The following is a 25,517-nucleotide window of genomic DNA, read 5'->3' on the forward strand; positions in this document are numbered from 1 at the left end:
CTGCCACACTCACATCTTGTGATATTCTTTAATCAATATTTCAAAATCAATATATACTGTAATTATTTAATGCGGGAAAGCCAAAATTGTGCTTTGAGAAACACTTTCACAATGATTCATAATGTGATGATGACCAATGATGACCGTTGATTATGTGGAACACTCAGAATCTCCCCGTAACGGTCTTAATAATCAAGAAAAGACAATCGCTCAATTATAGCTCAATAAAAAAATATATGACAGTGTTAAATTTGATATTACAGTATTTAATTATTTATACATATTCATTGCCCAAGTAGTTTAAGCAAAATTGTTTTTTATTTTTACTTTATGTTTAATGGTCAAATTATCAATGAGATTATGATTTTTTATCTTGACGATATAGATTTTTGTAGTCCTGTAACTCAATGACTCTGGTCCCACATATTCTTTTGCCAAAGCACTGATTCAACTGCAAAAACGTCCTGCGGCTGACTAAGGAAAAAACTAAAGAAGTCTAATTTCGGAAAAATTAGCAGAGGCACTTTTATGATGTATGAAAACGACTGGGATTATACTGGGATTATTCCCCTGTAATGTCCCCTGTAAGTCTTTTCCTTGGCTTGTCTAAATCACTAAATGGGGAAGAACCCAATGCTTTTTCTCTACTGATCAAATGGACTTTATTTTCCATGTTCTTTCAGATCTAATGCAGTCGTCCTTGTATATCTTTTCTTCTTTTAACTTTTTTAATTTGTATGTTTCCTTTATCTCTGTTAACTGCTGGCTTGCAAATCAAAGTGTTGACCAGAATAGTGCAATGTAAATAAACTTGCTTTGCCATCGCATTTCATTTTACTGATCTGAGATTTTGCCTGACAAACCAGACGGACACAGTGAATTCATAGCACCGTTGTGTATTTATTTCACCCACACTTAGAGTTTTAAGTGACAATTACTCATTAATGCGGCATAATGTCGGCTCAGAAAAAGTTTCCTGTTGACAGAGCTGCTGTACAAATATTTCTTCAACTTCTCATTTCTACGGACATTAACGGTGCTGTATGTGCACATGGACGTAAATCTAAACTCAGATAAATAACACAGAAACAAAACTAAGCGATGAACTCAGAGGCAGATGTGTAATTCTACATTTCTGGAGCACCTTTTCTTCTACTTGCTCTCTTCTGCGTCTTCTGAATCGAGCAGGCAGGTGACTGTGATGGCCTCTGTCACTGCGTACGGGTCGCAGTTTGCTGCGGGCCTGCGGTCCTCGAAGTAGCCTTTCTGCTCCTGGCCCACCTGGCGCGGGATGCGGATGCTGGCGCCCCTGTTGGCCACTCCGGCAGAGAAGTCATCGATGGAGGAGGTCTCATGGAGACCCGTGAGGCGCCTCATGTTGTCCTTCCCTCCGTGCGGGTCGTACATTCGGATGTGCTCGGCGTGTTTTTTGCCCAGCTTCTCGATGGCCTGCTCGATGTATCTGTCATCAGAAGGGGAAAAGGGACAGTTGAGATATGGAAGACTATGGAGACTGAAAATGTATAAATTGTAGCTGTGCATTGTCGTCATTTTGTTTGTCTGCTTATTCCTGTTTTCTTTATCTCTCAGAGGCCATAGAAAACACATCACAGCATGTGAATTATTGTTGTGCACCATGGCAAACAGTGCCTTATTTGCACATTCCAGTAGACAAAGGAACATTGATATTCACTTGGAGCCATGTTTCGGGTCACATGAAGAATGAAAGTCCAATATTTACTCTCTTTAATCTCTGTGTTTGGTCTCCACCAAGTCCTTTAGCTGCCAAACCGAACCGAAAATGGTCAAAATAAGACACAGTATATATATATATATATATATATATATATATATATATATATATATATATATATATATATATATATATATATATATATATATATATTACTTTTAAGTGTATTGTATGGAATTGTTAAGATCAAATAAAAAGTAGCGGTGCTATTGAACCATTTCAATAAAAAAAATGAATCACTTATTTAATTAGTGATCACACAAATGCAATGAGTGACACTATTTACACTATCCTTCTAAATCTTTGGTTTAACAAACAGTGCTACAATAATAATTTATCCACATCCTTTAAATACAATTTCACTGCCAATGTGATTTTCTTACTTTTTTGTAAACACAATACTCAAATATAAGCAGGATTCAAGTTATAATACTATTTTTCAGGATGTGGTTCATTAATATGTTAATTCCTGGGATAATTCCATCCTAATTCATGATCGGTGTTCCCATTTCACTGAGCCAATTGATGCATGAGCTCCTCGCATGCCAAGATTCCCAGGACGTGTTTACTCACTGCAGTCCTCCTTCATCTCTCATCTGCTTGGTGCTGACGTTGGTGTGGCAACCAGCACCGTTCCAGTTGCCCTTTATTGGTTTGGGGTCCAGTGATGCAACAACACCAAAGTCTTCACTCACACGATGCAGCAGGAAGCGTGAGACCCACAGCTGGTCACCCATCTCAATGCCCTCGCAGGGTCCCACCTGGTACTCCCACTGAAGTTACAAGAAGCAGGGGCAAAGAACTTGTGTCAAAAAAAAACATAAACAGAGAGCAATGCCCGGAGTTGCAGCCATGCTTGTGCCCAGGACAATGTGAGTGCTCATTAGAACAACGGCAACACTTACCTGAGATGGCATAACTTCAGCATTGGTGCCATAAATTGTGATTCCTGCATAGAGGCAGGCCTTGTAGTGGCACTCCACGATATCCCGCCCATAAGCGTGGTCGGCCCCCACGCCACAGTAGAAGGGCCCTTAAAGTGGGAGAGGTGATAGGAAGCTTGTTAAGACAAAATAAATACAGATTTATATTATAATTTTAAAAAAATACTTGTGTAGGTGTTATTTTTGAAGCACTTTATTAAGGGTTTATGAGTTTTAATAATAGCTTAACGACAAAATACCAATGCCATACTAATTATCATCAAGACATTTAAAGTGAAAATATTAAAATATAAAATAAATGTGGGCTTGTCCACCATAATGGACTTTTTTGAGCTCTTCAATTCACCAGGAAAACCTGATAAGTCATATTTTGCAAGAAGTAAATCTTTGGGTTGCCAGGTCGTGAGAAATTCCTGGTGTCTCAAGCGGGATCGTGGGCTGAAGTGCATCCATATGAAAATATATTTATTGTATTTTTAATATTTAGCCTTTTACGCAGACCTGCAGACATGAAGCTGCTACAGCTGCATTAAAGGGCCAGTGTGCAGTATTTGATTCCCTCTAGCGGAGAGTTTGCAGACTGCAACCAACAGAATACCCCTCCACTTACTCCTCCTCTTTCCAAGGCTGTGGCAACGTGAGCTGTAGGTTAACATGGTGGTGTAACAAGGCAGACTGCGTGATGAACCCATGCTCCCTATGTAGAGACGAAGGGCTAATTCTAAGCTAACTAATGCTACACACTGGTCCTTGCAAACCCTTTATGACGTGTGTGTCTTACTCTCCCACATGAATGAAGTGAGCAAAGGAAGAGAACATGAAGGCCGATTCACCTTGGGGTTCTGGGAATCCATTCACGGGCCAACTGTAAGGATGCCCGTCTACTCCCAACAACGTGTACTCCTGCTCCATGCCAAACCATATGCAGTGCTCCTTCACCCGCTCCATCACTTTGCTGCAGGTCGCTCGATGGTTCGTTTCTAGGCGGAAAGGGACAGCAGTGAGTATCCAGTACAGCTGAACCGACGATAACGCAGATGAAGAGAAACTTGAGCGGTGTACCTGCAGGTAAGCGGTTGTATTTGAGGACCTCGCAGAGGACCAGTTTGTTGGGGTCGAGGGAGAACGGATCCCTGAACATGCGCACTGGTCTGAGGTACATGTCGCTGTTGGAGCCTTCGGACTGGTACGTGCTCGAGCCATCAAAGTTCCACTCGGGAATATCTGCCCAGACAAATGAACGCAAAGACATCAGAATCAGCTGCGAAGCCCGTGAAGCTCATTGACTATTTCAGCCACCGAGACAAATTTACACTGCACATTGCTGGTTAGTACACGGTTAACAGAGTCGTCTTTTACTTCACTAAAAGTAGAAACACCGGCATGCAAAATAAACTCAGCGGCATCCCATTACACGCCTTCACAAGCTATTAGTTGGAGCTGTCAGATGAGCACAATGTGTGGTTAGAAGGAAAGGAAGGATGAATAAATAAATACAATATTTATTTGTACATGTAAACAACATCTCAGACAAACAAATGTGCTTTTCTTCAGAATTTGTCTCATTGAATTACTGACAATTTGTTCATTCTGACATTGACAAACTTCTCAACAGGCCGTATGCCAACAGAACAGGGACAAATATTTGTTCTCCAGCTGAGCCGGCATATCAATAAGGTTCTATCGCGATGTTTTGTATACGATGTAGGAGTGCCAGCATCCCTCCCATTGAGTCTCTGTCTGACAACAGAGCTTTGTAATAATCTTTGTGTTTAGATCGTTCCTTCATCAAATCAAACGCCTGAATAATCCTGTAGTCCTGTAATAGTCCTGTAGCAGCAGACTCAACAGTTTCACTTTCATGAACAAACAAATTCCAGTCATAATTTACCTTTATCTTGATGTGGAAAGTGCAGGAAGTTTAGAATTAAAGGGTGAATAATGACTGCATATACTTAAGTTACATAGTTAAAGGCCAAGCATACCAAAGTAATAAACATCAAAAAAAGGGGTTGTTTACCGTCTATGCTGCTTGGCTCTGTGTCCAGGGTCCGGGTCTTGTTGCGGAGCCCCTCCCCGGTGCCGTCGATCCAGATGTAGGTGACCTGGCACTTCCCCCCCTGCGGCAGACTCATGTACTGCTGCCGCACGGCCTTGTTGAGGCTGGAGCTGAGCGAGACGGCTGCCATGCTAGCCTTTAACCGGAGAGATGTAACGTGACATGTTAGCTCTGGTGTTTATCTCCAAGGGTTTCTGTTCATTCATACACCGGATTCGCCTTTCTTTACGCGTCGGCAGGCCAACATCAACAGGAGTTTAACAAGCTACTGTGAGATTTCTGTCCTGTCTTTGAAGGAGAAGGATTTATGTTTGCTTGGGCCCTGCAGGGCTCGAAACAATTACACTTACTTGAAGCAAAATGCAGAAGCATTTTACTGACAACTGTTACCACTTAGAGCCACAGGGAATGTTGTCATGAGGCACAACTGTTCCCTAATGTTCACAGACACACAATGGCTCTCCTGATTTCTTCATCAAATACACTTATTGTAAATAAGAATAAAATAGAGTAGAATAAACTAAATGTTCTCTGGCTATTCCCATCTTTTCTTTTAGTTTCTTGTACAATTTCATTTGAGTTTCGGTCTCGGTGTCAGAAAAATTAAAGGTCAACCATATTACGCTACAACTGTACTATAAATAAATAAATACAAAATCTACACACAACTGTGGAGTTTCCATTTACACCTTACTAATTATGAGGGATCTCACGTCATTGTGTGAACAATGTATTTATTGACTGATCCAGTTGTAAAGAAAGAATTAAAATACTACTGTTCTTTTTAATCCTTTCTGTTTTTGTTATCTCAACAACATTACCACATTTAACTGGATACTTTTAAACATACGCTTGAAAACAAATCATGAAAAACTCATCCACAGAATCAGGAAGCATGAGTTGCATCACAAGGAACCGGCAAAGTTGCCCCACCAGTTGCATCAGACTCTGCATCCCTTTTTGGTTATTGAAGGAACAAAAACTGGATATTTGATGAATAAACTCAAAACGATGACAGCACTCACATCGATGTTCCAACCAACAAAGCCAAATGGAATACAAAACAAATGATTAAATATTTAGACTTACTGTGTAACAGGTGACACAAATTGTAGTCAAGCGAGAACTTCAAGACAACTCCGTGTGTGCCGTGTCCAAACCTGCATGCGGTATTTAACTGCACTGCAAATACCACGGTGATGACGCGGGCTCACGTGTCCTTCAGGTAACGTGACACCACACAAGGAGTGTTTTCATGTGATATTTCAACGACACACGACATGGTGATTCCATGAGACCAAATCAGATTCTATATACTATTTGATGTTAAACAAAACTGAAAGCTTACTACTTATCTTCTGTGATTGACAAAAAGAAAACTGAATTGCATCCGTACGGTGTATAATCAACACATGCAAAACAGTTGAATTAACCCCCAGTGTCAAAAATCCACTCATTCTGCCCTCCGTATATGAAAACAAAAACAAACAAATCAGACAAATCATTGCACAGGTCTAGCGTCGGCACAAACACACACTGACAGAAAACTCCCATGAGGAATATTGAACACCCACCTGCGCCAGAGAGGACATCTGCTGATAGCGTCCGACTGCTGTTTGCTGAGCTGAGAGTCTTGCAGCTCAGTGAACACAATTAGAGGCTAGAAGCTGCTCATATGTTCAGTTTCCGTCAGGTTAGCTGTCCTGAGATCAGAGGGCGGAAATTCAACAACCCCTACAGAAACAGGACTGGTCACATGGGACTGTGTGGTGCCGGCCAGTGTCTACACGCTACCCCACAAAGCTGATGGTGAAGATGAGGCGCTGGCCTGGGATGGCCTGGGATAGTGCAAGCTGGGATAGGTCGTCGGGCAGCAAGTCCCGCAGGTTTTCCCAGTTTGCGCGCTACCATCTCGAAACAATGCGATAGTACGTTTCAGTGTTTGATGTGTGCACAGCACCGGCAAAAGATACAAGCTGCATGAAAGGCCCAGGTTCCATGAGATATGGTCGAAAGCACAGCAACACAAACCAGTAAGTGATCTTTAAGTATTGTTCAGATCAAGAATAAACCTGAATGCTCAAACGGTTCTCTTATTTAGACAAAGTGATGGCATAGTGAACTGTAATACAACCTTTAAAACTGGGGCATTTAAGGAATTTAGTTTGATACATAAGTTTAACATATTGTACTCTAATTTTAAAAAATCTTTTTTTAATGTAATTTTTTTAAATGTGTTTTACAGCAACTTTGGGTGAACAAACTCCATAGCGCTGAATGTATTAGTAGGCCATATAAGCTGTTCAGCTAATTCCACCGAGAGCCTTCCCGGGGCCCCTAAACAATAGCATTGCAAAGTGCTGCATTGTACAAAACGAATGTCGATATTTTGTCTTATTGGGCAACGATGCATTTTTGGGGGTCTAACAGTGTTTTTCGAGGAGCTTTTATCAACAGTATCCATGGTTCCGAGAGGATAAAGTCAATGGACTTTGGTGATCCTCCAGTGCCACGAGCGGGTCAAGGTTTTCCCGTATCCAGTGAATTACCACTACATCTACTGGATGGATTGGCAAGCCAATTTCTTTCCCACCAAGAAATGTGTCACATAAACACACTTTAGGACGAATTGTAATAATTCTGGTCATCCTCATGACATTTCATGCCATGCTTTTTTGCTAATAGCCTTTTCAATGGCATGCTAACAGTCTAAACTAAGCTGGTAGCAGTGGCAAACATGGCTGCCTGTTAAACAACAACATGTTAGCGTTGTCCTTGCGAGGACAGTATGTTAGCACCCTGACATTAGCCTTTAGCCATCATATATCACTTCATCACTGAATCCAGCTGAAAATGTAATTAAGTGTAGGATTGTTTGCCAATACACACGATACAGGTTTGAAGATTTAGTGCCTGATTAAAGCTTGGCATGAATGTAATTGAAATTCCAGTAGAACTTGATTCTTTATGCATTCGTAGATCGCTGACAGTCGTCATAATTGCTCTTGGCGCTGGAGATGAGTGCGTAAAAGGCCAACAGCTTGAATCAAGCCAATAAAAGGCCCTTAATTGCAGAGTATGAACACAAAGTTATGTATGTGTGTGTTGTACAAATTTTATTACGCTAAAGACAAAAGCAGATCGACAATGTGGATCACGTCAAAAGGCTTTATATTCAAATTCTGAACATATCTAAGGAGAAGAAAAACCGGATCGGCCGCGTGTCGAGACCGACAAGAGTCTTGGTTCCCTCCCTTTAATGACAATGATTAGCAATAATTATTAGCAATTCGGCATCGTCATGTGTCCTTAAAGCCTTCCTCAGCATCACCGCCAACCAAATCTCCACAACAAACGTGACGCACATTGTGTGGTGTTGCTTTTCCTGCTGTGCGACATTCCATGTAATATTACTGGCAAGCTTGCGTCAATCACAACAACCCAAAACATATCCACTGAATACGAAAGTGTCTCTCTGAGCACTGTGTGCGTAGACGTGTGGGCATATCGTCCTCTAACACCTTGATGGTTTTACAATCGGCTGGATTCGGCGTTTAATAAGACTGCAGAGTCATATTTGTAGAACTCGCCGCCACTCCGAAAGCAGATCCCACGGCTTTGGTTGTTGGCTGGGTTTGCTGCAATTAAAGTCACTCCTCAACAAGTGTCATTGTGCTCAGCAAGTGTCATTGTAGCTCTCTTTGTATCAGGCTTTTCTCACAATGCGTCCGGTCTTCCTCAGGTCCCTCCCTCCTCTGTCGGGCCTGACAGACTGGCTGCCTGTCCTCCAGGCTCCCTGGCACACCTGGGCGCTGGGGAGGAGGTGACAGGTCCCTTGAGTTACAGTTTACAAGGAAACACATACTTTCTTCACAGTTGCCAAGAAAACAAAGAGCATCTCAGGGAACATTTCCGCAAGTTAGGCTTTTCTAAAGACGTCATACCGTTCAGCACACTTTGTTTCAGTGACGGCAAATGTTATTACTGAAGTCTGGAATGACGTTTTAGATCATAGTTGGCCTTTAACTGTGAATTAGTGTATGTTTGGACCTACGTCCAAAAAGTCAGGTCATGGTCTCAATGTTTTCTGAGGAAATATTTACATGTTAAGCATCTGGGAACACATCTAGAAAATTCCCAGAACCAAAAATGTAATCTCGGTGCCACATCCTTAGTCACTTTTCTTTCCGACAGATGCCGCCTGATTTAAATACTACTTTTGCTAATTAAGTATTTCAGTTCTTGAATAAAATATTTCTCAAGTATTTCTCAATTGTTGTTCACTAACTGCTTGTTATTTTCTTTTTAATCTCTGAAACAAGTAGACTCAGGTGTCATCCTCATGTGACTTTGGCCACAAGATAACAATCAGTCATTTGGCAACACCCGGGAAAGTCCCATCAACTAAAAAGCACCAGAAGAAAAGCCAGTAAGTGATCCTTGAGTATTTATTTTAATCACAGCTTTGTGTTCAGATCAAGAATGAACCTAAATGCTCTAACGGTTATCATATTTAAACCAAGTTATGACACCTCTAACAGCTTTATTCTTATTTGTTTTAATTTTTAAATGTGTTTTTCAGCATGGACGGTTGACCAAACTCCATTGTTATCGTTGGTACCTGGTGACTTAATGTATTATTAATTAATATCACTTGTTCAGTTAATAACCCTCGGGGAATAGCAGTGCCTCCAACATATTGGTAAACTACATCCAGATGTTCTCCTTCTAATTAGAACCACATCTAAATCACAGCCACATGTGTGTGCTCACGTACAGTCGCGCGAGCACACACGTACACACGCACACACACACACGCACGCACGCACGCACGCACACACACACACACACACACACACACACACACACACACACACACACACACACGCGCGCGCGCGCCTCACCTCACCTTGAGCGCAGCAGAGGTGCAGCGGCTCGCGCTCGGGGCTTGGCGCTCTGTCTGCGGTGCTGCAGCCAGCCGCAGACCAGCTCGTGCGCGATCATGACGTAGAGCAGGAAGATGAGCACGGCGGGATCCATTCAGCCGCACGCGCGCCGGCGGATGAGCACCGGCAGAATCGGCGCAAACAAAAACGGTCCAGATGAGAACAAACCGTATCTAGACTGTCGCTATTGTGCTGATAAGGGGTGAGCAATGATGGCGATGAGGAAGAGGAGCAGGGAGAGGAGGAGAGGGTCCTCGTGGCCAAGTTGCCCCGCGTCCACACCAACTTTAGGCACTCAAGTCGGCTTCTGCTGCTGCTGCGGTGCGCGCTCACACGCCAGCCGTGTCATCGCTCCATACCTTCAACACCAGCAGTTCATCCGGGAGAAATGATGGTTTTTAGTCGAGAGTCACGGTGACAACAGCCGACAGGGAACACCGGAGGATGTTGCGACCGTTGCTAAGTAGAGACGCGACCGTTGCTAAGGACAGCATGTCGTCATCCCCTCTTCCTAAAGATGATAAAGGAGACAATTCATCCTCTGATGCTTTCACTTTCTTTTTTTTCACATTCATTTCTATCGATGTATTTCACTTAATGATGAATGAAATAGATAAGATGGAGTGTATAAATATAATGTATACAGTATTTAAATGCTGAGTCGTATAATGAAAGAGAAGAGCAACACTTTTTTTATTTGAGAGGCCATAATAAAAACACCTTTGGTATAAATGATTGGTTTGTTAAAGGTTATCATGGTTCTCACACATTGTTGTGTGGTTGATTTACATACAACATATATTTCCGCATAATTGTGAGCAGACAGCGATTATTACTTTAAACCACATGTCATTAAGAAATACTGACGAGATTCATGATGCAGTCATTTAATTCCCCCAGAGACCAAGTTATACTGACAATGTGTAAATGTTCAAGTTTAATCAATGTACCATCACAGGTTAATCAGCTGCAGCGTTACATGTCAACTTTCTATAAGCTTGTTTAAAAACATATACTTTTTTTTCAAGGTTTAACATCATTCTTTTCTTCATGCTTTCCACAGCTTTCTAAAACCTCCGAGGAACAAATTGCGGTCAGAGATTGAAATATTTGAAATATTTGAACTTTTAGCTCTGTAGTGAGAGTCAAGCTCCTCTCCCAAAATGCACCATGTGTCTTTCATGAGACCCTCCTATGGTAAACACATGTTTTTATAGCTCCACCCTCCCAGTTCATGCTTTCTTACGTATCCAAAATGGATCCTAAATTTCCATGCAACTATTTCTGCCGCTCGTGTGTCAAAGACATGTGAAGCTAATATCGGTCCACGACACCCTGCAGACGTTCTCCTTCTGACTTCCATCAGCCCGTCCACAGGCCACAGGCTGTGACCCTCGAGGGCTCCATCGGTACTGAGGCAGAGGCAGCTTCATCGATTAGGCCTTCATCCGTGTTTCAATATATGTGAGTGTGTGCGTGCGTGTGTCATGTAAGGGCGACACAAGCAGTTCTTCTGCTGTGATATCGCCTCATTTTCACAAAGCCACCTGTGGGTGGCAGGACCAGTGCTCCTCCTGCATCAGGCCACCTCCATCTCTTCGGCACCAGCTGAGAACTGCAGGAACACAAGAGGAAAGTGCGAGGGGGGGGGTCTGTCACCATGGTCTGTTCATAAACTGGCCCAGGAAGAGGCACCGACTTTAATCTTGCTCATAAACAGTACTGTTTCTGTGTAACACTGCATGGCAGATTAAATAAAAGTGCATAGGAGCCCTGTGAGTATTTCAGTTTTAAATATTAAAAGCGAAATCACATCTTTAATAAAATATCGTGAACATAAGCGTATGCAGAATGTTTGGGCTGACGGCTGGGGTTTTATGTTGGAATCCTCTCCGGCGCTCGAGTGGTCAAAGATATGTTAGTGCGTCTTTAAAACCTCCGTTAACTGTTTTCACAGAGTGCTTGTGAACTGAGCGGGATACGGTATATTCCCCACCCAACAACTGCAATAAAACATCAGCCGTAAAGAGTTTATAGCGCTCTACACTCACAGTGACATTATTGAATCCAGCTGCCATCGGATGGTTCTGCATCGGTGGAATATTCACATGATCCTGCTGCAATGAACACACGATCCATCGTTAACCAGACGCAGCAGGCAAAAAAAAAAGATGCTGCTCGTTAGCTTAGCTCCACAGTCTTGTTTGAAAATATGATTTTTGATTTGTTTTGTCCAGAGCATTGTGGGTTGATATGCGGCAGGTACATCAACCAATGATTGGAGTGTGATTGTGTCCTTTAGCAAACTAACAGACTGATGAGTACGCTACTTGGCTGATTTAGGATGGTTTTGTATTCAGCCAGCCAGATCTTAACGCACAACAACGATATGTGCAAACGTCCCGAGTGCCTTGCTCATATTGTTTTAGTTCTAATGTCACTTAAAATGACACTTCGCCAACAACGGCTCAAAGTCACAGCTTTGTGATGCACATCGTGACAAATGTTTCACTCTGTGTCCTTCTCACCTGCTGTTGTTTTCTCTCCGTGCTGAGTCTCCATCATATTAGATTTTGCTAGTATTTAAAAAAATACTTCTGTCAGATATAAGAGCTCTAGCTTCTCCAAATGACCCTTCAATGTGAGTCAAAGGTTCGGGTGTCAGATGTACTCACTGTGAGGTCTGGTTCGTACACTTCATTGCTGAAGCCAGTAGCAGATGAGGACGGACCGGCCCCGGCCCCGTCCATGATTGCCTCTCTGGTTCGCAGGTAGTAAATCAGCAGGGCGATCAACGTGCCGATCAGCAGCAGGACCACGATGACGGACGCCGCGATCCCTCCGGCGTTGTCTTTATTTGATGTGCCTACGGGGAAGGTGGACGACATTTAGCTTCCGGCTCCACGAGAGGATTGTGCCGACGGCAAGAGGAAGTCAGTCAAACACAGTGGCTTACATCTTTTGTTTAGTTTGTGAAAGTACGTTACATTGATCTAAAAAAGAGAAAAGATGCTTTGTACCAGATTCAGCTTCTATGCACCTGCGGTCTCGGTGCAGGCGAAACGAAAAATTACATTTCAAGTCTGTCGGACTAAGTAAACAAAATGTAACGCGTTCATCTGAGAGCTGTAGAGTGCCGGTAGGCTGATATTTCTATGTTTGGACAGAGCCAGTTTAGCAGCTTGCTGCTTTCCAGTCCAACCAGTTGCCTGGCTGTATTGTCATATTTAGCTCACAAAGTGAAGAGGAAAGTGGTGCCAATCTTTTCAATAGGTCCCAAAATGTCCCCAACTATTACCTAAAAAATATCTCTTAAAAAGCCCTCTTACTCGTTAGTGAATCTGTGACTTTGTTTGCGCAGTTGACTCCGATGCTGTACTCAATGTCATCCAGAGCCATAACGCCTGATGTGCCTTTAATTCCTTCAAGAACAATCTGTGAACACCAAGAAGAAGACGGCAGGGGACGGGGAGGGAGAGAGAGAGAGAGAGAGAGAGAGAGAGAGAGAGAGAGAGAGAGAGAGAGAGAGAGAGAGAGAGATAGTCAGTCATGTCCTTGATGTTCAGTCAAGTGTAAAAATGTCATGCCTCGTTGTGCTGTGGATAAGGGAACATCCAGTACACTGTATAGAGTTAGAGCACTATATCGGTGCTTCGATGAGGCACATTGTATTGTATTTTTTGGCAGGTGAGAGTCGGACCTGGTATTCCTCGGTGGACGTGATGTTGACGTCAAAGCGTCTCCACGGCCCTCCCAGTTCACGCACCACCAGCAGCTGCTGGCGCCGACCTTCAGACAGCCTCCACACCCTCAGCTCGCTGTTCGCTGTCAGCGCAAAATGTGACAAAAATGATCATAAGGGAAGCGCGTCACACACACACGCATCCGACGGGGCTTTCGCAAAAACACGGATCCTTACACGACTGCGGCTTGTAGGCCCAGAATTTCAGGCAGGTGTCCTTGGTCGGGGGCAGGTGGGGGCTCAGCAACTGGGCGCTTTCGTAGGCCGCAGTCCGGTTGCTGCTAGGAACGAACAGGAAGTGACCTGGAGGAAAGGGAAGGGCAAAGGTAGTCGATTTCACACAAATGGACACATGTACAGAACACTTGTTGGAACGCATGCCTGATAACGTGCACAGTCAAAGTAGCCCTCTCTCTCTCTCTCTCTCTCTCTCTCTCTCTCTCTCTCTCTCTCTCTCTCTCTCTCTCTCTCTCTCAGGTTCACCTCTCTCTGTGCCCAGACTATGGTCCTCAGGCGGGGTGAGGTAGTGGCTCTCTGCCTCCGCGCTCGTCCAATCCCAGTCCAGTTTGTCCACGCTGATGTTTTGAGAGTTGCTCCAGCTACACATCCCTCTCTCCAGACTGCACTTGGAACCTGAGGTATGTTTGAGATTAAGAAATGAACTGGTTAATGTAGACCGGCATCGTACTGCACTGGTTGTGCAAGATTTTGTTCAAGGATCATTTTGTGGCTCCAGAATTTGTTTTCTGTGGCTGTGACGCTGACACAAACCTTGGTCTTCGCATGCGTGAGCTGAAATGAAGATGTCATCAACTGCAACGTAAGTGTTTAGGCCTCCGGATCCGACCACCTCGAACTCCAGCTGCCGAGCAAAACAAAGCATCCTCTTGGTTTGAACAAAAAACACCAGATGTTCCTTAAAAGAAACTATAACTGTGCAAACTACCAATAATTTGTGCCCAGTACTTTGTGTATTTAAAAGCCTATAATAGGTCCAGGCTCCACACTGTACCTGCCAGTCCCCAAGGTCACTGGAGATGTTGCCGCTGCCATGCCGCCAGACGTCTCCCTGGTTCAGACTGTCGGAGAAGATCTTCACCCTTTCCCCCTTCACCGGCTTCAAATACAGCGTCAAAGAACCTGCACAAGCACACAGAGTTACGTTGTGTTTTTTTGTCATGTTTGTGTGTGCGTGCTGGTGCTCCATTGTGTGACCGTGTCTCACCAGGATATGCTTCTCCGCCCATGTGGTACCAGAAACGAACGCACTCCGTCTTGGTGGTTCCTTGGCGGACAGGGGAGGTGAGGACTGACATGGCACCTGGCGGAAGGAAGTTCGCCCCGGTGTTCACCATCATGTAGAAACCTGAGTCACCAAACAGGCAGAGGGAGAGCACAACTCACTGTCACTCAGTTTTTCTGCGTGTACCTACAAGTATGAGTCTGATGCAATGGGACTCTCTCGCACCCATTTCGGTCTCCAGAGTGTGGTCAGTCTTGGGTCCCGTCAGCGTGGCGGTGTGTCCGCTGCGGTGGAGCCAGTGGACTGTACCCGAGCTGCTGTACCCGCACCGCTGGCCTTCAAAGGAACACATCCTCGGCACGCTGCACGGGCCGTCCGTGAACGTCACGTCGTCAATGGCCACGCGCCCGTCAAAACCAGAGCGGACCGCTTCAAACATCAGCTGGTGGGGGGCGAAAAGGTCGGAGAGAGGGAGTTGGAGAGGAAGGACGATGATGAAAAAAAACCACATGAATTTCCCTCTTTTATTGTCACTCTCTTACATTATTTCGTGATATGACAGATGCATGAAGCTCTGTGACTGCAGTCGTTACATACCTGGTAGTTTGTGAACTGGTGTGGCACCGGGCACTGCGCCTCGTGCCACACGTTGCCATGAGCTGCACCGCGGCTCCAGAGGACGGCCTCGTAACCGTTGTTATCCAGCAGCTTCACATTCAGAGCACCTGGGCGGGACCAGACGGGGCAGTATACGTGTGACATGATTCCGTTCTCTGATTATTTTTATGAGGCAAGTAGGTCATATTTCATTTCAAACCGAACATGTCACACAACGGCGTGGGCGCGCAATCAATGTTGATGGTGAATGGGGTTGATGGAAGCAATAGAGTCCTCGCGGCTGCGTGCTACATTGACAGAGACAGCTCAGTTCTCACACTCGCAGACATGTGCCAGAGGTGTGTTCCCAGGGTGCACTGCACGTGAGCTTCTGACACCTGTAGGGTCCCCACCGGCCTTGTCCTCTGTCAGGGCTCGTGCAGCTGTAGCTTCACTTGACTATATTTACCTCAACACATCAAAAGGCGGCAGGGCTTTCCCTTTTACTTCAGGTATGTCTTTTCCCTCCCACCCCCACGCTGAGAGAACCAGATGCTTCTTTAACATTCTTTGGATCTGAACTGCTTTCCAGTCTCGTCCTCACCTGTGTTCGGCCCGTAGAGTTTGTAGAAGAAGACCAGGCAGTTATCTGAAAGATCTGGTAACTGTGGGAAGGAAACCAAGCGCCCGAACGTCCCGCGCAGAGACGGACTCCACATGTCCACGACGAGACTTCTGCCTGGGCGTCAACAGAGAGTGGTAGGGGGATGAATGCAGCTCCAAAGCATCACAATGCACTTTATATGCTGCAGTCATACGGGGTAATTTAGCCCAGTGCGATACTCAAAAGGTTGTTGGTAAGAAAGGTGAGACAAAGTCCCTGTTTTGCATGCGTGAAGTTGCAAATCAGGATCAGCAAGTCTTTCAGGTGTCTGGTCCAAGTCCTTGACCAACCTTCACCAACAAAATGGCATTCAAAATATTTAAACAGGCTATGTGTGGTGTGTGTGTGTGTGTGTGTGTGTGTGTGTGTGATAGACTTCCAACGAAAAAAAAGCCCTGCATATCCGTATTTTGGATTTTAAATGAGCTCACCGATGCCGATGGTGTGGTCCATCCCATCCAGCAGCAGCCAGTCAAAGTTGTCACTGTTGTCCTGATACCACCCACACAGCCCATCCTCAAAGTTACACGAGAGACCTGAGTAAAAAGCATTGAGACATTTCTGGGTAACCTCTCAATAGCCTGTATTATGCAACGTCATGTGCGTGTACGGTGGATGGTTGGGAGTTACCTGTTGGGGAGGATGGTAAATAATGAACATGACAGCTGACAAAGTAAACGTTTTTCACACGAATCACGGCGCTCGGAGGAAGTTTCTCAGCATGAGCTTCGAAGGCCAGCTGGGACAGACAATGACAACGGGGTAAACGGAAGAACATTGATTTCAGATTCATATCTGCGAGACAAAACACACAGTTTAAATGTAAAAATGGGAATGAGAAAATAAAGCAGACCTGGAAGCGATATTTTCGAGCTCCTATAAGCAGATTCACGTGTTGCCACGCCCCCTCCCCTGTTCCATTCTTCTCACTGAATTCCCACAGTTTGGGCTGCACGCCCAGGAAGCTGTCAATCACCCTGACGGACAGCTCACCTGTAGCGGAGACGTGTAAACAGACACACGTCAGAAGACCTGAGTCGCGTGTCCCGAGGATAGAAGTGAAAAGAAGACATGCACAGTAAAGTTAATGAAGTTAGTTTAATTACCGACGTGATCTAGATTCCCTGTAAGAGCAAAATCAAAGCTCAGGGTGCAGGCAGGGCCCGTGGGGCCCAGGAGGGGGGTCCGTGTCTGGGCCTCGGTCAGCTGCTGGCCTGGGGACTCGGATACGTACAGGTACTCCTCTGAGGAATACGTAAGAAACACACATGACATGGTTTGGTGATTTTTATCCACTGCAGATTAGTTAGAGTTGAGTTGTCGTGGGTTGTACCTTGAGATGTGACATTTTGGTGGAGCACCCAACCTTGACTCCCAATGCTGGCGTCAGTCCATCCAGAGCTGCCCTCGGGGGAAGAGAAATCCCCTGCGGAAACCATTTGAGGAGACCTGTCACTCCAAATGGAGACTGTCATAGTAATGTGCTGTATTTGGTTGACAGCGACTAGGCTCACTTCATCTTCAGTTCAAGTAATTGCACCTGAAGAAGATGTCATGTGTATGAGTTTTAAGAATAAACCTATTGATTTTGTGTTCGCAGTCGACATTCACAGCATGCTATACATGAAAATGCCAAAGACTCTGATATAGTAGTCACCAATATTTATTTGGTATTCGCGTGTAAAGTTGTGAAACGATCAATTTGAGAGGAGTGTTTAGTTTGGAATGAGGCGTTTGCTTTTGGAGGAGATGTAACATATTTAGTATTTTTTGTGCGTATGTTGAGTGCCATAGTTTCAGAAATAGTACTTTACATTTTCTTTATTTTAATCATTTCAGATGACTTCTCTCAAAACTCCCCCAGTATGAACAAACATGATTGATGAAACGTGATTTCCCGTCTGGTGTATTGTTAAAGTGGGGGGCCCCCTGGTGGCCCCTGGTGGCTCCTGAGGTCCAGCGCAGCTTCCACTGGCTCTACCATCACAGTGTCTTTTGACCCTGTGTAGTCCTGCTGATGAAAGTGGAGCCGAGGAAAGAGAACAAACAGACTCACCACATTTGTCTTCATCCTCCGCTCCGGCACAGTCTCGATGGAAATCACACAACTTGTCTGGTTTGGCACACGGGTTCTGAGGAGGTTTAGGGATGATTTCTGCCCAGGTGCCATTGTCTATTCAAGGAGAGAACGTGAGATGGCAGATTAAACACAGCGGTAGAGAGGGTTTCCTCTCATTCTTTGCAGATGTGGGATCTTTTTTTAAAGGATTACCAGATGACAAGCGGCATTCAGGAGACAACACAATGCTGTCGATGCAGATGCCTCCATACGCAAAGTCCCGGACTGCTGCCATGAACACGATCTGAAAGGACAGAGAAGAGAGTGGAAACTAAAGCTCTGAGGTGTTTTCAACCCATTTGGTAAAACAAATTGCGATTTTAAATATATCTAGAACATATAGGCCCATATTTCTATATGGATTGATATGTCTGAGGTCATTTGGAAACAGTGATGCTGTTCCATAGTTCCTGGGACGTCCTGCTCAGTACATATCCTGGTCACAATTTAAAAATACATTCCAGATCCTTGCTGAAAGTGTTTGTCATTTTTGTTACAACTTTTGACAATAGCCAGCGTCCCATCCAAATACACCTTAAATTTAAACTTGATTTTCCAGAAAAGAAATGCAAATTTAAAAAAAATGCAAATAAATGTGCATGTCCTTTATGTGAATATCAGGCGTTGGGCGCATTGTAATAAACAACTGTTTGCATTGCACCTTTCATGTGTTTTGCTTTTATTGATACACCAACAATTCCACACAAGCGTACGTAAATGTTATTTTATATTCGTACCTTTTCTCGAATTTTCCAAGCAGGTGAGTTGGGCGGATAAATACTCATTTGTGTGCAAAAGATCACTTTTCTCTTCCATGTTTCAAATGAATTGCCACTTATATCGCACTCGCATCAACATAATGGCTACAGCAGAAGTACTCACTTGGAAAATGGAGTTGGTGACAATCTCCACCTCTGCCTTCACCCAGACGTCGCCTAGAGCGCCGCCCCTCTCCCACACCGGGTAGATCTTCCTGTCTGCCACCAGCACCGTGAGACCGCCGGACCTCGGCCCAAACTGGTGAGTGTACATCACCATCTAGCGGGCGGAGACACAACGCTGATCAGACTAGGTTCAGAAAAATTGACTTTTATTTGAAATTGAATTCCAAGAGTAAAATGAAAACCCCTCAGACTGAAGAGGGGACCGGTTTGGGAATCACCTTGCAAGGGTATGAAGCGTTGGTGGGCTCCAGGTAGGGACTTTGGAACGTAGCCCAGTCATCTGTGAGACCATGATCGGGGACAGTGACATAAAGGAAGTGACCTGCAATGATAATAGTGACATCCTTTATTTACATATGATTATTTATTCTGTTTAAAAACAAAGTTAGTTTGAAAACTTTGACCGTGTTGACGTCGTCAGAATGCGGTACCTGTTGCACTGTTGTTGGAGTGATCCCTGCCCGGGCCCTTCAGAGGATCCGAGACGGAGATGTCCTTCTGATTGGTTCTGACCCATCTCAGTTTGGACGGTGACCTCAGGTCCCAATCGCAAGAGCTCTCCTCAAAGTTACACACCCGGTACCCTTCTGGAGACACAATGAACACACATAAACTCACTGAATGCATGCATGCATGGGAACGAATGCACGGGTGTGGATTGTGCGGAGAAAGTTGCCTCTTCCTCACTGAATGTCAGGAATGTTATGAAGTTTTAAAAAGTGTATTACATACAGAACGCATTGGGGAAAGATTTTATGAATTCTGAGAGGAAAATTCTTTTAGAGGAATATCACAGAATGGATTAGATAAAATAAGATAATTCTTTATTTGTCCCAAAGTGGGGAAAAATACAGGATTACAGCAGCATTGCTCACAAGCAATATAAATAAACAGTAGAACAGTAATAAAACAAATACAAAATAAACAGTGAGAAAAATATTAAATATACAGATGAAATGAAAATAAAAATGTGTATAAAAGTACTTCCACGTACTGAATGGATATTTTGCACGTATTAGGTATTGCCAAGTGATTTGTAGCCTACTGCCTCAGCTCAGAATACATTTTACAGCAAGACAAAGCGGTGTGGAAAACGCAAGTAGGTGGACGTTGACTAATGAAAAATAAAAAATCAACAAAAAATGACTACTTACCTTTTTGTCATATCGATCTATAGAGATACTTATTTTTTAATGTCCCAGATTTTTAAGAGATCCAGTTTACAAACTTCTGCCTCCAACCAGGTACAATGAAGGCAAAGAGAGTTGTATTTATGGTGCTAAACATTGTTAAAAAATGATAAAGCAATGTGTAGTACCAATATCCGTGAACAGTTTTTATTGGGCTTCTCATTAAAAAGTAGCCCGGTGGCATTTTAATTTTTTTTTATTGATGGTTGAACTGCCCCTCTAACCTCACCTTCACTCTTATCACAGACTCTTGTGTTTTGCACTTTGCCCGTTTGTACAGTCATCCCTGTGTGGACAAATTCCAAACACTATTGTATTATTACTGCTGCCATATGTCTCACCACAGTTCTTCTCATCAGTCCCGTCCCCGCAGTCGTCGCTGCCGTCGCAGAGCTGCCGCTCGTCCACGCAGCCCCCCCGGGTGCACGCCGTCATCCCTAGGGGACACTCTGCCGAGGGGAGAGGCGCTGGTGGCGTAGCGAGAGACAACAATCGTTGTTGATCAGTTTAACAAATTCATTGTCATGAACTGCTGATGGGGCTGAGACGTGAGTGGTATGTTGTGAGGGACTCACGGGGCAGAGCGCAGTCCAGGAACTCCAGCTGGTCCACCGCCACGTCTCCGGCCCTCCCTCCCTCGGAGCGCCGCGAGTGCAGATGGATCTGGAAGCCTGAGGGGATGCGACCCAGAAAGACGGTGGTCTCAATCCAGCCGCGGACGTCGGTGGCCTCGGGACGCCACACGATGGCCTCCAGAGAGTCCTGGCGAAGGACGGACGCCCACAAGGGCGTGGAGCCCAGACCCGTGTGACCTACAGGGCAGGAGGAACGCTGAAGTAGGGCAACTGAAAACCTAAACTTATGAGAGTTATGAGAGACAATTATGTGTGCAATAATGTTGCAGATGTGTAAGAATTCAAGTGTGCAACACTTCCATTGATACAACATTTATACTTTTGTATGAACACATTGTAGCATTATGTATATCATTTGAATTGTATTTTTTTATTATTCTGTAACGTGCTAATTCTCCCCACCCAGTTTTAATAAAGTATTCTGACTACAAACAGGGATACCCGGAAAAAAATAGATATTAAATACATATAAATTGTAAAAGAAAAAAAGTATAAGAACATAAAATGAAAACCTGTCTTTGAGTTTGTGTTTTAAGCTACAGGAGAATGATAGTCGCTACCTGAGTCCCACAGGAAGTATCTGAGACGGAGGCGGCAGGTTGCAGAGGACTGTTTCATCTCTGGGGAGACTAGAACCGCGGTGCTGAGAGACCCGTCTGTCACCGCGCTCACTCCCATAAACCAACCTGTGCGATATGGAAATATGAAAGAGTCAGACTATCAGACTTCATAAATGTCCCGCTGATCCCATAAGACGAGCCGAACCCGCGTTCAACACCCGTCCTCCCGTTGAATCATGACTCTAATGAGCTGCAGAGAAATTACTGGCTGTGAAAAGAACAATATATAGGATCAGTTAAGTATTGATTTCATTGGCACATTTCATATTTGCACGGTGCTCCCATTAGAATACAAATAAAAACAACTGTTGATATTAAAAAGGATGAAATGTATCAGTGTTTCAGTGTTCACTAAGTGTCAGTTTGGTTGTTGGAGGAGAGGTGGGTTCTGGGTACAAATATAACTAAAATATGTGATCCATTTCTGTGTACTGTTGATTGATCAGAGGAGCAACACAATCATTACAGCAATACTCTTCCCAATTCAAAGTTGACATCATGTCCTCATATCTGACTTGTAAACAGACTTTTAGCCAACTGTACTGATGTATTACATAATTAAAATAAGATACTGAATTAAATGTATTTCCAAGTTGAACCAAAAAAAAGCACCTCATCCTTTTTTCTTTTTTTTTTTATACTTGACAACATGAGGACATGAAGGTCAGACAGGTCAGACAGAAAAGGGAGGAGTATGAAACCACACCTATAGCTGTCCCGGTGGAGTAGTCAGAGGACGGCCCGCTGTGGGGCAGCGAGCCCGGTCCTCTCTGACGTCTCTGCCAGCTGTACAGCGTTGCGTTCAGGGACTGGTCGGTCCACCCGCACATCCCTGCTTGCTCAAAGTCACAGGAGAACCCTCTGCCGCTGTAGCCTTGAATGACGTGAAACAAATGAGGATCATGCTCTGTGAGCTTTCTGCTCATGCAGGGTTCATACCCATTTTGACCAATAGATTTGAATGACTTTTCCACGTCTTGAAACCAAATTTTCATGACCAAAGATTGTGTGAAATCTCGGTATATACATGAAACAATTCTAAAATGTATATAAACTAACAATGAGAATTCCATACAGTAAACCTTAAATGACACAAATGAAAGACAATAGTTTGATTAGACATTTACATAGATGCCTGTATGGATGCCTGCTTATATTTTGAGCGTCTTTCTTTTAAAAGCATATTCATTATTTCAAATGGAAACTTTTATAAAAAAAATTCCATGACCGTACGAACCCTGTCATGTAGTACAAGCACTATTAAGCAAGCCTTTCGGCTTGATATGGTCAACAAGAATGAACAAAATTTGTTTCCCAAAAGATTATATTGTCATTTTTCATCTTACATCAGCAGACACTGTTTAGACATCTTCTCCAGGCATCTCTCTAAATATCAGTGTTCAGACTCACCACAGTCTAGCTCGTCGCTGCAGTCAGCACAGTCGCACACAAAGTCACATTTCCCGTCAGGGGCCTGGCACTTCTGAGCCCAGGAGCCGGTCGCTGTGCGGGAGGATCACACATCAGGCAGCGTGCATAACATATACGCACATATCAGACGTAAACGTTGCTATTCTGAAAATTGGTGTCTTTTGCGATGAAATAGATGAATGTAGTAAAGTGGGAGCTCTTTTTAAATATTGCAGATCTGCCCATTTCATATCTCGTTTGGAAGAAGAAGAAAACATCCCTCTAGGTCCGCTTACTCACTTGTTCTGAAGCTTTCGACCGTGTCTTCATCGGAGCAATAGAAAGTTTGCGCTTGGGTGTCATGAAAATACAGATTTTTAAACTTCCACTTCCAAAAATAAACAAAAAAACATTGTCTGCTGATGAAGACCGAGCTCGGTTGAAAGCTCCAGAACAAGCCAGTAAATGGGCCCTTGAGTGGAGATTGTTTCGTTAACGGACGATCTAAAGGTGGAAAATGAACCGTCAGACTCATCTCATGTTTTGAAGTGTGTGAAACTAAATCCTGCCATTAGATACATTTAGTAGTGGAGTAGAAAGCACAAAGTATTCCTCCCCCATTATTGAAATACCTCAAGAATCCGAACAGTACACAAAACTGTACTTGGATACTGTATCAAATCTCACAGGTGACTCAACCCCTGTACGCTCTTATCAGGACTCATAACTATCAACGATTTACAGGAAGGCTGATGCCGACAGGCTCAAAGGCCAAAGAAGCAAAATCCTTCTGTTCATCTAAAGGTTCCTGGGAGCTCACAGCTGGATGTGTCTCACAGCTGGATGTGTCTTACAGCTGGATGTGTCTTACAGCTGGATGTGTCTCACAGCTGGATGTGTCTTACAGCTGGATGTGTCTCACAGCTGGATGCGTCTCACAGCTGGATGTGTCTCACAGCTGGATGTTTCTCACAGCTGGAGGTCAGACACCCAGCAGATATGTGCTTCACTGACTGAGTCATGGGGAGACCAAATGTTAAGTTATCACTCACAGGTAACTCTGACATACGAGATGAAGCGTTTCCTGAGTTCTGTTGACAGACCGATTAAAGATTTTTTTGAAGACAAAATGTCTTATCTTGTATTTCTAAATATTTATGGAATCCAATCTCAACAGTTCTAAAACAATTAACATTATAGTTTGGGTAATATTACAACCTTTTATTTTTTTTGACATATATATGTTGATTGTGACTTTTTTTTAAACTAATTTCTGGCATCATTTTCTTTTCTTTCAAACAACAAATACGCAATCATTGTAAGACCAAAGATCTACATTTAAACATGTGTACTCTTGAAATAAAGTATATATATTTACTCTGTATAATCAATAGTTGTTAGTGAGCACAGGACTGGCTTTGTCCAACAAGTAAAAAAACATGGATGTATGTAAATAAATACTTTAAGAACTCCTTATGTCTCCAACATTAACCCTGAGCATTGCAACAAAACACAAACGGCCGAGTTACATTTCCTGGAGATGTTTAAACATAAACGCCTTCATCAACATGAACGCTTTATTCACTCATATCACATATTTTTTGTTGGCTTACTTGTAGTCAAACTGATGTGCACGAGTCTATACGTACTGACACACAACCACCAAAGGTCATGACCTCAGGCTTCTAAAACCAACCCAGCGGTGTGTAGGTGTCTTAGACAGCAGGTGAAAATGATCCACAGCAACAGATAAAACAACACTTCTTATGAACTCTTTTGTGGCACAAAGGTTAATTATTGACCTTGGAAATAGTTAGTTTAGTATAGTTAGATCCAAAAGAGCCATTCAGTGGGCCTTAACTTAATTTTTTTGTTGTTGCAGTCAAACTTTCAACCACCACCAGTTCTTTAGAGCGCTACATCACGCACCAAGCAGCAGCATTGTTTCTACTTTTAAAGTTACTTCTAATCCCACACACATAGAACGTTGTCTGGCTGGATGCGCTCTTACCGAACTGCAGAGTCAGCAGTAAAGCGAGGGCTGAGCTCCTCCAGGGCAACATCTTCCTCTTTTTCCTCTCGCCCACCCGACGGCTCTGGAGCTCTGAGCGCAAACTGGAGTCTTTATTGGCCGACGGTGAGCTCTTCTCCGTTCCTTGGAGATAACACCCGGACTTTAAATTCTCCCAGCATGCCACTGCAACGAACCCTCATAAAACAATTTCCTCCAAATGATTTCCGCCCTTGTGTCCATCCGTACGTTGCACAACAACTTGAGTAGATAGTTGGCAACAGACGGACAATGAAATTCAGGTAAAAACTGCACTTAGTCTACTAAATAAGTAAATAAATCAGCACTTCAAACGATATTATCCTTCTATTTCATCTTTATTTACCAAATAGTTTACTGACTGTGTTTAGGAAAGGCACTTAAAAGAACTTCATTTCATGCCGTGTTGGCAGAAAACTGAACAGGAAAGTGTTCCTCTGATTTATGGTTAATAGAAGTTATGCAATGGCATTAGTGCCGTATGCTAAGTGGTATGTTACCGTTCATTAATTAGCTCAAAGAGCATATTAGTGGTAATATTAGCATCTATCTTCTTTTCCCTTAAAGGCACCAAAGCAGCCGGAAATCCGTTGCCTCCAGA

At 43.7% G+C, this 25,517-nt stretch overlaps 2 protein-coding genes across 4 annotated transcripts; both read right to left on the reverse strand.

The window, feature by feature from the left end:
- Positions 1–880: 880 nt before the first annotated feature.
- On the reverse strand, positions 881–10,243 carry LOC137784188 (glutamine synthetase-like). 3 transcript variants are annotated; one of them, XM_068574678.1, is made up of 8 exons: positions 9,666–10,243; positions 8,478–8,568; positions 4,718–4,892; positions 3,760–3,921; positions 3,531–3,677; positions 2,659–2,786; positions 2,327–2,526; positions 881–1,462 (listed from the first exon to the last, which is right to left on the reverse strand). In XM_068574678.1, exons 1-8 carry the CDS (start codon positions 9,794–9,796, stop codon positions 1,153–1,155), a joined length of 1,344 nt encoding a protein of 447 aa, XP_068430779.1. In that variant the 5' UTR covers positions 9,797–10,243; the 3' UTR covers positions 881–1,152. The 3 variants fall into 3 exon arrangements, with proteins under 3 accessions (XP_068430779.1, XP_068430780.1, XP_068430781.1); XM_068574679.1 differs by having other exon boundaries at positions 9,661–9,788; XM_068574680.1 differs by lacking the exons at positions 8,478–8,568; positions 9,666–10,243 and adding an exon at positions 5,846–5,883.
- Positions 10,244–11,281: 1,038 nt separating this feature from the next.
- mamdc4 (MAM domain containing 4) lies at positions 11,282–24,929 on the reverse strand. Its single transcript, XM_068574197.1, has 29 exons — positions 24,878–24,929; positions 22,867–22,959; positions 22,163–22,330; positions 21,397–21,522; positions 20,777–21,013; positions 20,543–20,668; positions 19,443–19,598; positions 19,230–19,333; positions 18,950–19,105; positions 18,221–18,311; positions 18,005–18,121; positions 17,282–17,374; positions 17,055–17,192; positions 16,802–16,941; positions 16,579–16,687; positions 16,380–16,484; positions 15,889–16,023; positions 15,285–15,412; positions 14,913–15,129; positions 14,670–14,810; positions 14,457–14,584; positions 14,216–14,306; positions 13,928–14,077; positions 13,622–13,747; positions 13,403–13,527; positions 13,032–13,137; positions 12,378–12,568; positions 11,748–11,819; positions 11,282–11,317 (listed from the first exon to the last, which is right to left on the reverse strand). Exons 1-29 carry the CDS (start codon positions 24,927–24,929, stop codon positions 11,282–11,284), a joined length of 3,657 nt encoding a protein of 1,218 aa, XP_068430298.1.
- Positions 24,930–25,517: the final 588 nt, after the last annotated feature.

The sequence above is a fragment of the Clinocottus analis genome, unplaced genomic scaffold, assembly GCF_023055335.1.
Source record: "Clinocottus analis isolate CAN_PGR_092001 unplaced genomic scaffold, fCliAna1.0.p SCAF_13, whole genome shotgun sequence".
NCBI classification, from domain to species: domain Eukaryota; kingdom Metazoa; phylum Chordata; class Actinopteri; order Perciformes; family Cottidae; genus Clinocottus; species Clinocottus analis.

Coding starts and splice junctions, on each gene's coding strand:
- LOC137784188 (XM_068574678.1), bottom strand. CDS start 9,796: ATGGATCCCGCCGTGCTCATCTTCCTGCTCTACGTCATGATCGCGCAC. Junction 4,893..8,477: donor TGAGGAAGACCGGACGCATT/GTGAGAAAAGCC, acceptor CTCCGGTTAAAG/GCTAGCATGGCAGCCGTCTC. Junction 3,678..3,759: donor ATACAACCGCTTACCTGCAG/GTACACCGCTCA, acceptor CTTTCCGCCTAG/AAACGAACCATCGAGCGACC.
- mamdc4 (XM_068574197.1), bottom strand. CDS start 24,929: ATGTTGCCCTGGAGGAGCTCAGCCCTCGCTTTACTGCTGACTCTGCAG. Junction 19,599..20,542: donor GACTGATGAGAAGAACTGTG/GTGAGACATATG, acceptor TTGTGTCTCCAG/AAGGGTACCGGGTGTGTAAC. Junction 16,942..17,054: donor AGGGAATCTAGATCACGTCG/GTAATTAAACTA, acceptor TCTCCGCTACAG/GTGAGCTGTCCGTCAGGGTG.